The sequence below is a fragment of the Fundulus heteroclitus genome, unplaced genomic scaffold (assembly GCF_011125445.2).
Source record: "Fundulus heteroclitus isolate FHET01 unplaced genomic scaffold, MU-UCD_Fhet_4.1 scaffold_730, whole genome shotgun sequence".
In the NCBI taxonomy this organism is placed as follows: Eukaryota; Metazoa; Chordata; class Actinopteri; order Cyprinodontiformes; family Fundulidae; genus Fundulus; species Fundulus heteroclitus.
In genome coordinates, this window is record NW_023397176.1 from 45551 (window position 1) to 58645 (window position 13095).

General features: G+C 44.1%; 1 protein-coding gene and 1 long non-coding RNA gene across 4 annotated transcripts; both read right to left on the reverse strand.

Annotated features, from left to right (window-relative positions):
- Positions 1-453: 453 nt before the first annotated feature.
- Positions 454-11601, reverse strand: LOC118561833. Of its 3 annotated transcripts, none has more exons than XM_036134070.1 (12): positions 11490-11601; positions 11122-11394; positions 10909-11002; positions 10174-10241; positions 9864-10088; positions 9706-9759; positions 9489-9623; positions 9149-9220; positions 1024-8927; positions 862-921; positions 662-768; positions 454-574 (listed from the first exon to the last, which is right to left on the reverse strand). In XM_036134070.1, the coding sequence occupies exons 2-9, from the start codon at positions 11335-11337 to the stop codon at positions 4626-4628; spliced, it is 5166 nt and encodes a 1721-aa protein (XP_035989963.1). In that variant the 5' UTR covers positions 11338-11394; positions 11490-11601; the 3' UTR covers positions 454-574; positions 662-768; positions 862-921; positions 1024-4625. The 3 variants fall into 3 exon arrangements, with proteins under 3 accessions (XP_035989963.1, XP_035989961.1, XP_035989962.1); XM_036134068.1 differs by having other exon boundaries at positions 9706-9762; XM_036134069.1 differs by having other exon boundaries at positions 858-921; positions 9706-9762.
- A 164-nt stretch (positions 11602-11765) lies between these two features.
- LOC118561834 lies at positions 11766-12714 on the reverse strand. The gene is made up of 3 exons (XR_004930305.1): positions 12064-12714; positions 11891-11950; positions 11766-11807 (listed from the first exon to the last, which is right to left on the reverse strand). It is a non-coding gene; the product is annotated as an uncharacterized LOC118561834 (long non-coding RNA).
- Positions 12715-13095: the final 381 nt, after the last annotated feature.

The window sequence follows — 13095 nt, forward strand, 5'->3', positions numbered from 1 at the left end:
AAAGATGGACAAGGAAAAGGGTGAGAAAAGGCTTCAACATCCATCTTGGGGAGCACTGTCCTTGGCAGGTGATCTCTGTCAGAGCTAAATTCACGTTAAAAAATAAATAAAAATTCAAATGGCAACTTTTAATTTTGTGCAAAGTATAAAGTACCACTATTTATAAAATCTGTGTGGGATGGGATGGAGAGGTCCAGCAGGTCTCCCTTTAACACAAAGTAATGCTTAGAATGGCTTACTCCATATATTGACACACAATGTTTAGCTGAGAAACTAATTTAAACATAACTCTTGGTCAACCATCCTCTGTGCTTGGAGGGATTGGGTACTGAACAACGTCTCGCACTAGCTTTGTAATAAAAGTCAAAATTGCAATGAAATGTTTGTTAAACCATCTGTGGGACATGAAATTGAAATGATCATCCAGAAAATCTACATAAATATAATGAATACCTTCTTCCCCCTTGGAGAAGATGTAGGTAGCGGAGTGACACAGCCAGAGGCAGGAACGATCAGGTCCACTTCTTTCAGCAACTTTGGGCTAAACCACACAGGATTCAATGGGATGGTCAATCTGAAATAACAAACAAAATACAAAAGCTTACTTAAGGCCTTTTATGTCCTTAATGACATTTGTGATTTTAACGGAATACAAAGGTACCTTCTTGTCTACACCGTGGGTTGGCAAGCCCAACTGAAGACTACGGCCAGTCACAGGGCAATCTGGTCTCTCCTTTAGTCCACGGCAAACTCAGTCCAGTGCAAATTCTAACAGAAACCATGATATACAAGAAAGCCTTTGAGATTTTAACACAAGCATCCTACAGATTTTAGCTACATACATTTTAAGTATATACCTACTCAAAAGCTTTAAATGTTGACAAAGAACTCCTCCTGATAGACCTCAGCATCCAACATGACCTAAAAACACAATCATGAGACTGTTGAAATGGCAGAATGAGAGTGTGATGGAAAAATTGTAATAAAATATTTGTTAGGTTTTGCCATGTGTAATTTGGATACCTTGCTGCAAATGGTGGGTTGCCTTCCAGGTCTACCAGGTTAATCTTCACGTTCACCAAGCACCAACCTATGCGTTTCACCTTGCGCAACCTGCAAAAGAGACTAACACTTGGGGAAAAAAAGAGACAGGGAGAAGAGGCTGAAGCATGCACAGGGCGGAAAGTAGAGAAAGCAGATAGGAGGAGAAAAGTCTGCAGCAGAGATGAGGAAAAAAGTCTGCAGCAGAGATAGGAGAAAAGTCTGCAGCAGAGATGAGGAAAAAGTCTGCAGCAGAGATAGGAGAAAAGTCTGCAGCAGAAATGAGGAGAAAAGTCTGCAGCAGAGATAGGAGAGAAGTCTGCAGCAGAGATAGAGAAAAGTCTGCAGCAGAAATGAAGGGGAAAAGTTTGCAGGAGATAGGAGAGAAATCTGCAGCAGAGATGAGGAGAAAAGTCTGCAGCAGAGATAGAAGAAAAGTCTGCAGCAGAGATGAGGAGAAAAGTCTGCAGCAGAGATAGGAGAAAAGTCTGCAGCAGAGATAGGAGAAGATTCTGCAGCAGACATAAGATGAGAAGACTCCGGAGAGGAGAAATAAATACACATTCCCAGATAATAAACGGAGCGGAAAATGGCCATTCTGGAACACGGTGCTCTGCATAGCTCTGTACAAGTAGTGGCTCATCAACAACAACAACAACAACCACCACCAAAGGAAAGTCTAATGGGAGCACTGCTAAGAAAGAGAAACAAATTGTGCCATAAAACATATTGAGAGCAGTCATTGCTCAGCAAAAAGTTGCACAAGTGCAGGCTCATGGTTAGACTCAAACTATTAAGAGGGCCTTAACAGTCAACTGTGCTATGTGATTGGGGACTATTAAATCAAGAACAAAGCAACATAGTCCTGCCCAATCACATTTTCCACTTCACAAAGTCAAGGAGAGGCAGCAGCTGAGAAAGAAGACAAAATACAGTATACCGGGTTGTGGTAACTGTAATACGTCTGCAACACACCTGACTGGACACAATATTCTGGGCGAGATATGTAAATGTGATCAATCAGGGTGCGCTTTTCCGTTGTTGGATCCGAGATGAGCTGGGTGAACCCTTTGATTTCAAACAACTCCTTGATTGCTTTTCTTCCCGGAGAGAGAAGATCCTCATTGAAGTCTCCCAATACAACAACCGGCTGAATATCAAAATAATTAAGACCATCTAAGAAGCTGTGAATGTTTTTCAGGAAGCTGGCAAGATCATAACTGGGTGGCCTGTAAACTGTAGCAACAAGGACGGATATCGGAGCGTCCAATCTAATCACATTGTACTCAAGATCTGTAACATTGTGAAAGTATCTCCGTTCTTCAGGTTGGAGAATGCTCCTGCAGTAAGTTGCTACTCCCCCCCCTTCCTTGGTAGCAATGTCAGCTCTGCTAGAGTAGGAGACATGTCTGTTGCGCGCAAACAAACAATAACCCTCCATATGCAAAGAAGCTGGACAAGAAGATCCAAACAAATGACTTTCCGTAAGACACAGAATATCGGCCAATCCCAGTTCATGATGGTGCTTCATGTCCTCATAGTGACACACAAGACCTTCGACATTGTGGTGGACGATTTTCAATGTAGTGTGCTGAGGACTTGATGGGAAATGCAGCAGGGGGCTGGTGTTCAAGAACGATGCTCGCCTCATCGTATCCATAGCTGCTGTGATACTTTCATCAGCGTAGATCTTCTTCTCATCAAAGTCGATGATTTTAAGCCCTTCCAAAGAAGTGGTACGGCTTAATGCCACATAAGCCATGCCAGGTTCAAAGATACGTTTTAAAGAAACAACTGCCGACTGCATGGTCATCCCCTGTACTTTGTGTGCCGTACACCCAAAGGCCAATTTAAGTGGAAACTGCCGTCGCACCACTCCTTTTATGCTGCTTTGCTCCTTGAATCTCTCAACGTATACCAAGTCGTCAGGTTTACCACGCATCCTTTTGGTCCGTCCAGCCGTGGAATTGTCCAGTCTCAGTCCGATCAGTTTCACAGTTACCGTTCCGTCTATGGTGTCCGTAACGATGTCGGCTATTGTTCCAAAGGTTCCATTCACCAGGCCATCCTCTACATCCAGGTTCCTCGTTATCATAACTCTAATACCCAATCCAGCTTGTATGTGGTCGCGCAAATCTCGACTTTTGCCCCTAACGCAACTGCCCAAACTAACCATGTTTCCTGTTTTGGTTTCTCTCCTGTAGTCCTCTGCGTGAACGTCCACAATCGCTGTACCTAAAGAGGCAACCACCGCAGCGTTGTGTGCGTCCACCTGTTTGTTGGTTGCAAATATGTGCAACACATCCAAGGGACAATCCTTGGGATCTGCAACACACCGCGTCAGCAAAGCTCTGTCCTCTTCACTGAGATCATCAGCTTTCCTTTTGACGCGAAGCCGGTTAAGCAGCTCAGCAAAGACTTTGTCATCCTTCTGCCGCATGATTTCGGTTAGACTTACTAGGCAGAAATTCTCATTCCAGAGATCAAGTACACCATCCTCCATGACACAAAGAGGTCTTGAAGCTCCCAAGGGGGGCAGTTGGTGAAAGTCTCCCACCGCAAGAACACAGACCCCACCAAACGGCCTTGTGTTCCCTTTGATCTGCTGAAATCTCCAGTGAACATATGCCAATAGTTCTTTAGAAACCATGGAGATTTCATCAATAATCAAGATCTCCACATTGGAAAGAACTGCTCTGACCTCATCCAGGGCATTTCCAAGTCCCTTATAAGGTGGCTTCAAGCTTTTGGGGAGCTTCAAGATGGAATGCAAAGTCTTGCCTGAAATGTTGTACGCCGCAGTCCCAGTGAAAGCGGTGAGGAGCACAGTGGGCTGAGACATGTCACCGACATCCCGCAATCTAGGAAGCTGACGCAAAAGCTTAGTTGCCTCCTGGTAAACGCATTTGATGACATGCGATTTACCACACCCGGCTCCTCCCGTCAAGAAGTAAAAGAAGGGTTCTGGGTTCTGACCCCAGACACGCTGCAGGCACCAATGACGAATGGCATAGAATATGGATGACTGAGTCTGGTTTAAACTGCGGAACATTTGTCGCACAAAGTCAGGGCTCAGTTTAGGTACTTCAATCGCCGGCAGGGTTACATCCATTTGGTATTCGGGAACCGGGTCCTGCTCTTCGTCTTGTTCCACCACTGGCCGCTGCGCAACACATTCCAAACGCTCGACTTCAACCTCGGGCGCAAAAGTGTTCCAAGCATTCCGAACTGGTCCTTGCTTTTTCATTTTTTCCATGATCTTGTCGATTTTTTTCCCTTGTCCTTCATACCTCTTCCGATTAAAGTCTACCCATTGTTTGACACTCCACCTACGGTGACGTCCATTGTTGTAGAAGGTTTCATAAGATGGGTGTTCCTGACTTTTGAGATCCTCGTCGCTCCTGTGTGGCAAGTACAACTTCAGGAGCCGCCTGTAAAATTTTTCCGGCTGTTTCTTTTCGGAGAAACGAGTGAATCTAATGACGGCTGGCTTTCCCACTGTTCTCTTCTGGATGTATCCGGCTTCGTTTAAGAGAGGGATTGCATTGGGTCCTTCAATTTGCCTACCATACAGGACCCTGTATTCAGAGACAAATACAGCCAAACACGTCTTCAAATTCCACATTTTGAGGTCTGTTGACGTATTTGTCTGGCAATCCTTTCATCCAGATATCCTCCTCATCTGGGCCCATGTTCATGAGTCTGCTCATTGGAAGACTCATTTTCACAGCGTCTTCACCCGTTTGAATGAAAATGACACTACGTGACGACTTCTTAAGAGGTAGACTGCAGGTGCGTGCTACAGACTCCTGAGCACTGACCTCTCGTTGTTTTGAATAAGCCTGCATGATCTTCTTCATCTCATCCTGCTGGTTGACATTGGACTTCTTCAGATCCTCAACGACAGACTTGAGGTACTGTGCCATTTCATGCTCTGGCTTGGCTATGTAGGACATCATGTACTCGATGCAGCTGTACTCATCAAGCACATACTGAATGTCCATGTTGGCATTCCACGCACGGAGGAGAACTGGGTTGTAACCGTTTACCCAAGTGTCCCTGGGGTCCCGCTTCATCATTACCACCATCCCAGAAGTGAGAGCGTCAACATAGTACCTGTATTCCTGCCTGGTCATGTTACAAGCCTGGAGTAGCTCCGACAAATCCTTGAAAGATGATTTTTCGTCCATAAGTAAATCCCTTACAGGCTTCAGCTTCTTCTTAGCCACCGTTTGTAGTGTAGAGATGATTCTGGATCTGGATTTTTTGGACTTCTTCCGACCTTTCTTTTCCTTTACTTGCTCAGCTTTTTTCACGTCATCTTCCAAATCCAAATCGAACTGAGGGACAGTGATCGTGGTTCTTTCCATCGGTAGTTTGGGGAATCCAAATCGGCATTCGACGTTTCCTTTCTTGCACGATTTCGAATGCTTTCTGCTGTGCATCTGAACCTCCTTGACAATTTTATGGAGCTCGGGGTCTGCGGTTTCATCGGGCAGTTGACAGCAAATGTAGCGGTCGATGAAATTTATGACTCCATCGCAACATGCCGGGTCTTCCATCTCGGGTGCATCGTTAATCCAGATCACTGCATGTATATGAGGTGAACCCCTTGCCTGAAACTCCACACGATAAAAGTAATCCTCAACAGGTCCAAGAGGCTGTGCTGGGGAAAGAATGAGGTCTGTGAAAAGCGCGTCCACTCTCTTCTCAAACATGCGCATGACAGTGACCGGATTGCTTCTAAGAATATCGCACTTTGCATTCCAGTCAAGATCTGAAAACGCTACCTGTTCTCCATGCTGAGCTTTGATGGCCTCAATGAACTCTGGCCATCTCATTTCAGCCGCGGAGAAGGTCACAAAGAAGGTAGGTTTTCCAAGCTGCCGAACCATGGCATGCAAATCACGGAGGCCTTTTTCCCAATAAGCTGGAGTGCCTCGTAACGGTTGCATGAAACGGGTGGCCTCTTTATTCTGGATTAGCGTTTCCACCTCTTCTTTATCCTGGAGCATTTTACTGGAAATGTTCCGTCCATCTTTGGTCGTCGGTTTCCCTTTCCGTGTTTGGATAGACATGCTGTTGTTGGCCATGTGGGTCTCAGTGACAAACTGAGCAAAGAAAAGATAGCTCTGGTCTGCCGCAAACCTAGTGTCTACCGAGAAAAGACGTACATTGAAATACATACTCGGAGACAGCTTGACTCGCCTGGCTTCATCCAAGGTGTTTCTTCCAGTGGGGAATTGCACAGGGTAAGCCATGGATTCAAGCCTGGGAACACCGAAGAAGGAAACAGGTTTGTTTCCTTGGGCAGGAGCGATGCTGAAAATACCATCTCCATAAGAAAGGACTTCCTGTGCCAGGTCGGGGGGCTGCATACAGGTGTCCAAGACTAAACCAGGCCGAAGAGCCTGATGCTCTTCCCCTATGTGCTCAGGTTGTTGTTCCGTTGCCACATCCGAATCATGGTCAGATTCAGGGATAGACTCCTCGGTTGGCTCATCCTCTTGAAAATCAAAGGCAGCACTTTCGTTTACAGTAACATCCCTGTAATCGGGATGGGTCCGTTTAAGTGTGGCCAGACCAGCCAGCACATTCTTCATGTTGACGGTGTAGAAGTACTGATGTCCTTTGAATTTTATTTTTCTCTTCAGCTTGACCTGTAAGAGCTGGGCTTCTGTGCTGGGCCGTGGGAGACTGTTGACAGTTGTTTCCATCTCAGAAGGAACACATACAACAGCTCCATGTACTGCTTTTTGCTGTCCTTTTGGCAAAGAAACGATCTTTGCAAATGGGATAATTTTGGATATTAGCTGCCTTTCCAGCACATTCAGCCCAGCAAGCTCCGGGGGAATGGGTGACAGATGCAAGCCATTTGCAGCGGCGATTGGTGGCATCCCTCCTCTAAATAGGTGGTTGTCACATGTGTAGCAGATCCATTCCTGCATCCTGTCCTCAGGTACAGAACATGGGGCAGAGCATGCAGATCCACAGACGTGTACATAAGTACCCGTTAAGCACTCAGCCACCACTCTCATGTTCTTTTTATACTTACCCCTGTTACAATGTTTCACTTGACCTGGGAAGAGAGCTCTGTGGCACACCGTGCAGACGTATGTGGGTCCATGGCGAATTCTGTCCTGGAATTTCTTTATTGCTGCGTTCATTTCTGGGCTGATCTGAGGCTTTGGAGCTTCCTGGTGGTTGCCAAAGTTCCTCCTGTATTTCCTACGAATTCGCAGAGCACACCGCAATTTCCAATGGTTGGAAAGCGCTTCCTTTGACAGCTTTAGTTTCTTGTTGATGGTACATTTTTTAATATGTTGAACCCTGAATGCTAACTTGGTGCGATACTTTTCGCTCATATACTTCCTCATGAGTCTTTTGTGTCTGGCTCTGAAGTTGGGATCTTCATATCTTAACTTGATATATTTTTTCTGTCGGCTTCGGTAGGCGGGATTGTTGCTGTAGTGTTGTGTCACATATTTTTTCTGTCGGCTTCGGTAGGCGGGATTGTTGCTGTAGTGTTGTGTCACATATTTTTTCTGTCGGCTTCGGTAGGCGGGATTGTTGCTGTAGTGTTGTGTCACATATTTTTTCTGTCGGCTTCGGTAGGCGGGATTGTTGCTATAGTGTTCTGTCACGTATTTGTTGTGTCGGGCGCGGTAGGTGGGATTGTTGCTGTAACGTGCCCTGATATATTCTCTTTTTTGGCTTCGGTAGGAAGGATCCTTGTTGTATTTTGCTCTTAGATGGCTCCCTATGTACATTTTCTGTCTTGTTCTGAAGGCGCGATCAGTCCTGTATCTTTCCTTTACGTAATTAATTTGTCTCAAACGAAAGGCAGGGTCAGTCTTGTATTTGCTGGTGATCTGGTCCTTCCTGTGGTCTTGTTGCCGGAAATCTCTTTTTTTCAAGGCTTGTTGTTTTGTTAAGTTGAAGGTTGGATATGTGTCATACCTTTCTTTTTTGGATGTACTTTGTTTGAATTGTGCTTGGATCCTTTGCTTTACCTTTTGCCTCCTGGCTTTAGGCATTTTGGTCACATCTGGGACTGTTGGGAAGGTTTCCTCTACTGTGTTGGCTACATCACAAAGCCAAGGTGGCATTTCCTCTTGGTCAGAAGTGCTTTCTGGTTTTTGCACCTCTGGTCTTGCTTCTGTGGGTCCTGGTGAAATATTCACAGAGTCCAACATGGGAGGAGGGGCATCATCACAATCATTGACAAATCCGACTGGGACAAACTCATAACTAGCACGGGGGCCGCGGTTTTGAAAGAGTTTGTAAAGATGCTGGACCATTAGCGTCAAGTTGCTAAAAGTCTTCATTATTGCTGTTCCGTTGGGGTGGGGGAGGCCTGCTGAATTCCGTGAGTGAGAATCGAAAACTCCAAACCTACCGTCTCCGTCACGGAAAACTGCAATGAACTCTGGGGTGACCAGAAGGAAAGCATGGGTCACATTTTCAGACAGGCACTCCAGTTGTGAGGCAAGATCCAAACCCAACCGTCTCGATGTTGGAGGGCTGTCATTATGACGGAAGACATAACCAACTCTAATACCTGTTGTGTGTACAGTGTAGATGTTCCTGTCCGTCAACACTTGTCTGGGCATCTCTTCCACTGTCAAGTGATCGTCAGTAAATGTACCATCCAACATGAGCTGCTGTTTTGTACCAACATACAGTGCATCTCCTTTTTCAAGCACTCTGTCAAGTAACACTTTGTCAAACTGCAACCCCTCATTGTGATAAGCCAAAAAGGTCAGAGCCATGCATGCACACTGATGGTTACGTGAAAAAATACCATATTTCCTGTCCGCCTGGGAATGTGTAGCCCTCACAGACCGGACTGGTGAACCGCAAACGGCAGGTTCCAGCGCACAGTCCTGTGTGAACATCAGAAAAAGGGTGTATATAAATTTTTGGTTGATAACATTTAGGTACTGAAAATTTACTAATTATTTTTACAACTATTAATAATGATCAGAAACACTGTAGGAGCCAGGCAGGGTTGAAACATTTGTGTTTATTAGCAGGGACTGTGCATGCAATGTAACTGGCTGCTCCCCTCCAGAGAGAAGGCAGAGGACATAGCTGGAGCACCTACCTCGGTCGGAGGGACTTCTCTCCTTGGCTGGTGATGGACGGGCCTGGTCTTGTCAGGCAGCGCTCCCTCGGTCTAAAACATGTCCACAACATCCATCAACATTTAACATTCAACTTAAATTTTGAAAGAGATTTCAACATTGACAGAACTTATAATGTACTATCTGCATAAAGCGAAAATAAACAAAAAACATTCAGTACAACCGTAAGCATAGAAAAAAAAATGTTTTTTGCAATCATATATGAATGCTGCTCTTCCAGTTTGTCTTTTAGAACCAACAACATGGTTGCTGCATAATCCCAGGTGTTAGGAGGAGAAAACAATTATATCAGAAACACACCTTCTTCCCCTTCGGAGCACAAGTGGGTTCCAGGAAGTCACAGCCAGACGAGGGGACGATCCGATCCATCTCCTCCAGCAACGCCGGGCTGAACCACACAGGATTTGGAGGAATGGAAGAGTCCAGCAGGTCTCCCTTTAAAAAAAAATGCTTAAGATACATTAATGCGTAAATTAAGTGCAGACACGGATTTAGTATAAGATTAGCCAGTACTGACCTGTTGGTCAACCATCCTCTTGCTGGTGTGTGGACTGACATCACCCTGGACCTGCTGCTTCATGAATGTTTGAAACCACAAATCACTCAGAGGCACAAATGTGCTAAAGCATATAAAAGCTAAAGAGGAAGATTAAAATCAAATAAATAAGTCATTACCTTTTGGCCACCTTCCACGAGTGTCCATTCGAAGGGGTTGGAAAGATGTGGAGAAGCCACCTCGCCGACCACCACCAGCCTAGAAGGGGGGGAACTTCTGACCGGGGGAGGGGAGGCCATCACAGGAGCTGGAGATTTCGGTTCACTTGCTTCCAGCTGCGTGTAGGTGGCAACCCACAGCAACTGGGCAAGAACCTCCATCCCAGGACTGTCGCTCAGGTGAACCTGCCACAGACGATCAAACATGAGCACATGAAAACATTTACAGTAAGCATTCATTACCGTTTTTATAGTGATATGTTTAACATACGCCATCCTTGCTCCACAGCTCCAGACGACTCAGAGGGAAGTATTCAGCGACAGAAAGGTACCGAACACCTCAACAGAGAGAGAGAGAAAAAAGAAAACAAAGTTGTCATTTTTTAATTCCTGTCAGTCCAACGTAACATAATTTTAATGTGTAGGTAACGTCAAAACATAGGAGGCCTGAAACGCAGTATTTGAAACAGAATATTTTGGTTACACCATTATCAGTGAGATGACAACTTTAAATGATGACCGTAATAAATGGAGGTGGGTAAATGTTGCATCAGAAAGTTAAATCTCTGTCTGGTTTTCCTTCATGCTGTTTACTTAAGCAGGTGATTTTTAACCAGTGGTCTGCTACTGAAATCATTGGGGGCTGTTCTGCAGCTTTCAGATGCATCTGTTGTCTTACACACGTGAATTAATTCCTTTGTACATTATTAACATGCAGTCCAGCTCTGCTAATGAGCTCCTATAAGAGTCAGGTGTGTTGATGGAGAGACCCAGGTAAAAGTTGCAGGACACCAGCCCTGGAGGACTGCAGTTAGAGACCACTGTTTAAACATTAGTCCCTCTCTGTTTCATGGAGCAGGACATGCTTAGAAGTAATCTCTGCACAGATGTTTTACTTTGTGAACCAGGATTTCCCACCTCAGACTAATACCAAATGCTATCAATCCTCAGCATAACAACATGAACAGTAGTTTCAGTGTAAAGAAAAGCTCAGCAAAACACATACTTCTCCTAACAGCCACCCGGTGGTACGCCTGTCGCAGCAGAAGCTGCAGACTTTCCTCCACAACAAGACGTGGAGGAAAGTCCACAACAACCACCTGCATTTTGAATCCAGAGACAGAATAGGATAAAATAAAAAATTAACACAATTTCACATAAATGGCATTTAATGTACATTTAGTTGACAATATACAAATGCAGTCTTAATTAAACGTACATTAGTCCAGCGGCTGCAGATGGTGGTCAGCAAGTTGTCAAAGTCCACAGCTGCCTCCTCTGGTGTCCTGCTGGCGGTCAAGTTGTTGCTGGGTGCTAACAGACAGACTACCTCGGGAGTCCGGGGTAGAACTGCCTTCTGCACCTCACGCCTCAACTGAGCCGCAGAGGCCCCGGGGGTTGCAAGGAACCCAAAGGAGAACTTGCCCTCTGGCATGGTGACAAAGCCATCTACGATAGCACGTAAATGGGAGTCACCAACCAACAGAGCAAACTAAAAAAAGAACAACAAAAAAAAAAAAAGGATTAATGATTGTGTTCTTATATTGATAATGTGATGTTTGTGGATAAAGTAGAATGGAAAACCACCTTCTTCTCCGGAGCCTCAGCTGGGAGGACCAACTTGTGACTGAGCCCAGTCACATCGGAGCGCGGCCACTGCTTCACCCGATGACGATGCCCCGTCCCCCGGCCTGTTTAGAGAAGCACAGACAACAGGATGAAACTTAGAAGCTTTGGCAAAGTAAAAAGCACAAATGTAGGGATTTTTTTTTTTTTTTTAACTACATACCTGTTTATTAACTACATACCTGACATCAAAAACAGCATTAATGTTGGGAAATAAATTAAATGCAGTGTGCATGTACTTGCCTCGTCAGGAGAAAGCGGCTCGAGCAGCCTGGACATCTAACAGCAAAAATAACTCAAATGAGAAAAGAACATAAATGATGGACAAGTAAGTTGCTGAAAAGGACAAATCATAGCTGTACCTTCAGCAGTGGAGACTGTGTGGGGGACCAAACCCGTGAGGTGGTGGGTGGCGTCCCGGGCTAAAAACACACAATTCCATCACAACATTCATAATAGCAAATTTTGCTAAAAGGTTACCCCAAGTACATAAAAGAAACGTTATTTTCGTATTCTACTATCATCTATATATTACCTTGGTGCAATCCGATGAGGTGGATTGCAGATCCTCCTGGTCCAGACGCCTCCATCTCCTCTTGGCCGCCTCCGAGCGCCTACCTCTGCGTGGCATCCTGGGAAGCTTTCAGAAAGACTAAGACTTGGAAGGAAAGTTATGTTATCCAAAAAGCAGACAGAAAAATATGCCCTAAATTTGTAATATACAACAGTTGTATTTGTAGGGATGCTAGTAATTTATGCTGTGTATATCTGTCAGTAAGTGTGTGTGTGTGTATGTGTACGGTTTTTTGTTGTAATCGAATATGCAAATCAGGGATGCGGTTTGTCAATGATGGGATTCTGATGTAAGGTGCCTTTAATGTGTTGATAGAGAATAGAAGTGTGTGTAGCACTGGTAGCACAAGGAAATTTCCAAACTGCAGAAGTCTCGCACAAGTGGAAAGCTGTAATGAGAAGCAAGGAAAACTGGAATTAATGTTACTGAAAGAATTAATCAGTTAAAGAAAACATTGAGATAAAAGACATGAATTGGTATTAAGCAAATATTTTGGGGTTCATCTTCCACTTTGGAACCACTTTAAAGCTCGGAAAACAACCCACCGTACTGCATGTTGGCTATTTTGGAATAGAGCTGTAAAACTGAGCCATCAGATAGGTAGTAAAACTGAATTTAGTTTTTTTTTTATATACACACATATACATATATATACACACACATATATACATACACATATATATATATATATATATATATATATATATACATACACACACACACATATATACACACACAATATATACAACACACATAGTAAAGAGTATATATATAGATATATACAGTATAGCAGAGATAGACACACACATATAGACACACACATAGATACACACACACATATATATATATAGATAATAGACAGTATACATACATATATACAGACATACATCTATATATATATAACTATATATAACATATATACATACATATACATATATATACATATATATACATATTATTAATATACATATATATTATATATATACATATATT

Excerpts from the sequence above, each read along its gene's own strand:
- LOC118561833 (XM_036134068.1), bottom strand. The coding sequence starts at position 11,337 with ATGCCAGAGGGCAAGTTCTCCTTTGGGTTCCTTGCAACCCCCGGGGCC. Across the intron at positions 11,003-11,121 it reads TCTGCAGCCGCTGGACTAAT|GTGGTTGTTGTGGACTTTCC; the intron begins GTACGTTTAATT and ends TTCAAAATGCAG. Across the intron at positions 9,221-9,488 it reads GTGCTCCGAAGGGGAAGAAG|ACCGAGGGAGCGCTGCCTGA; the intron begins GTGTGTTTCTGA and ends GACATGTTTTAG.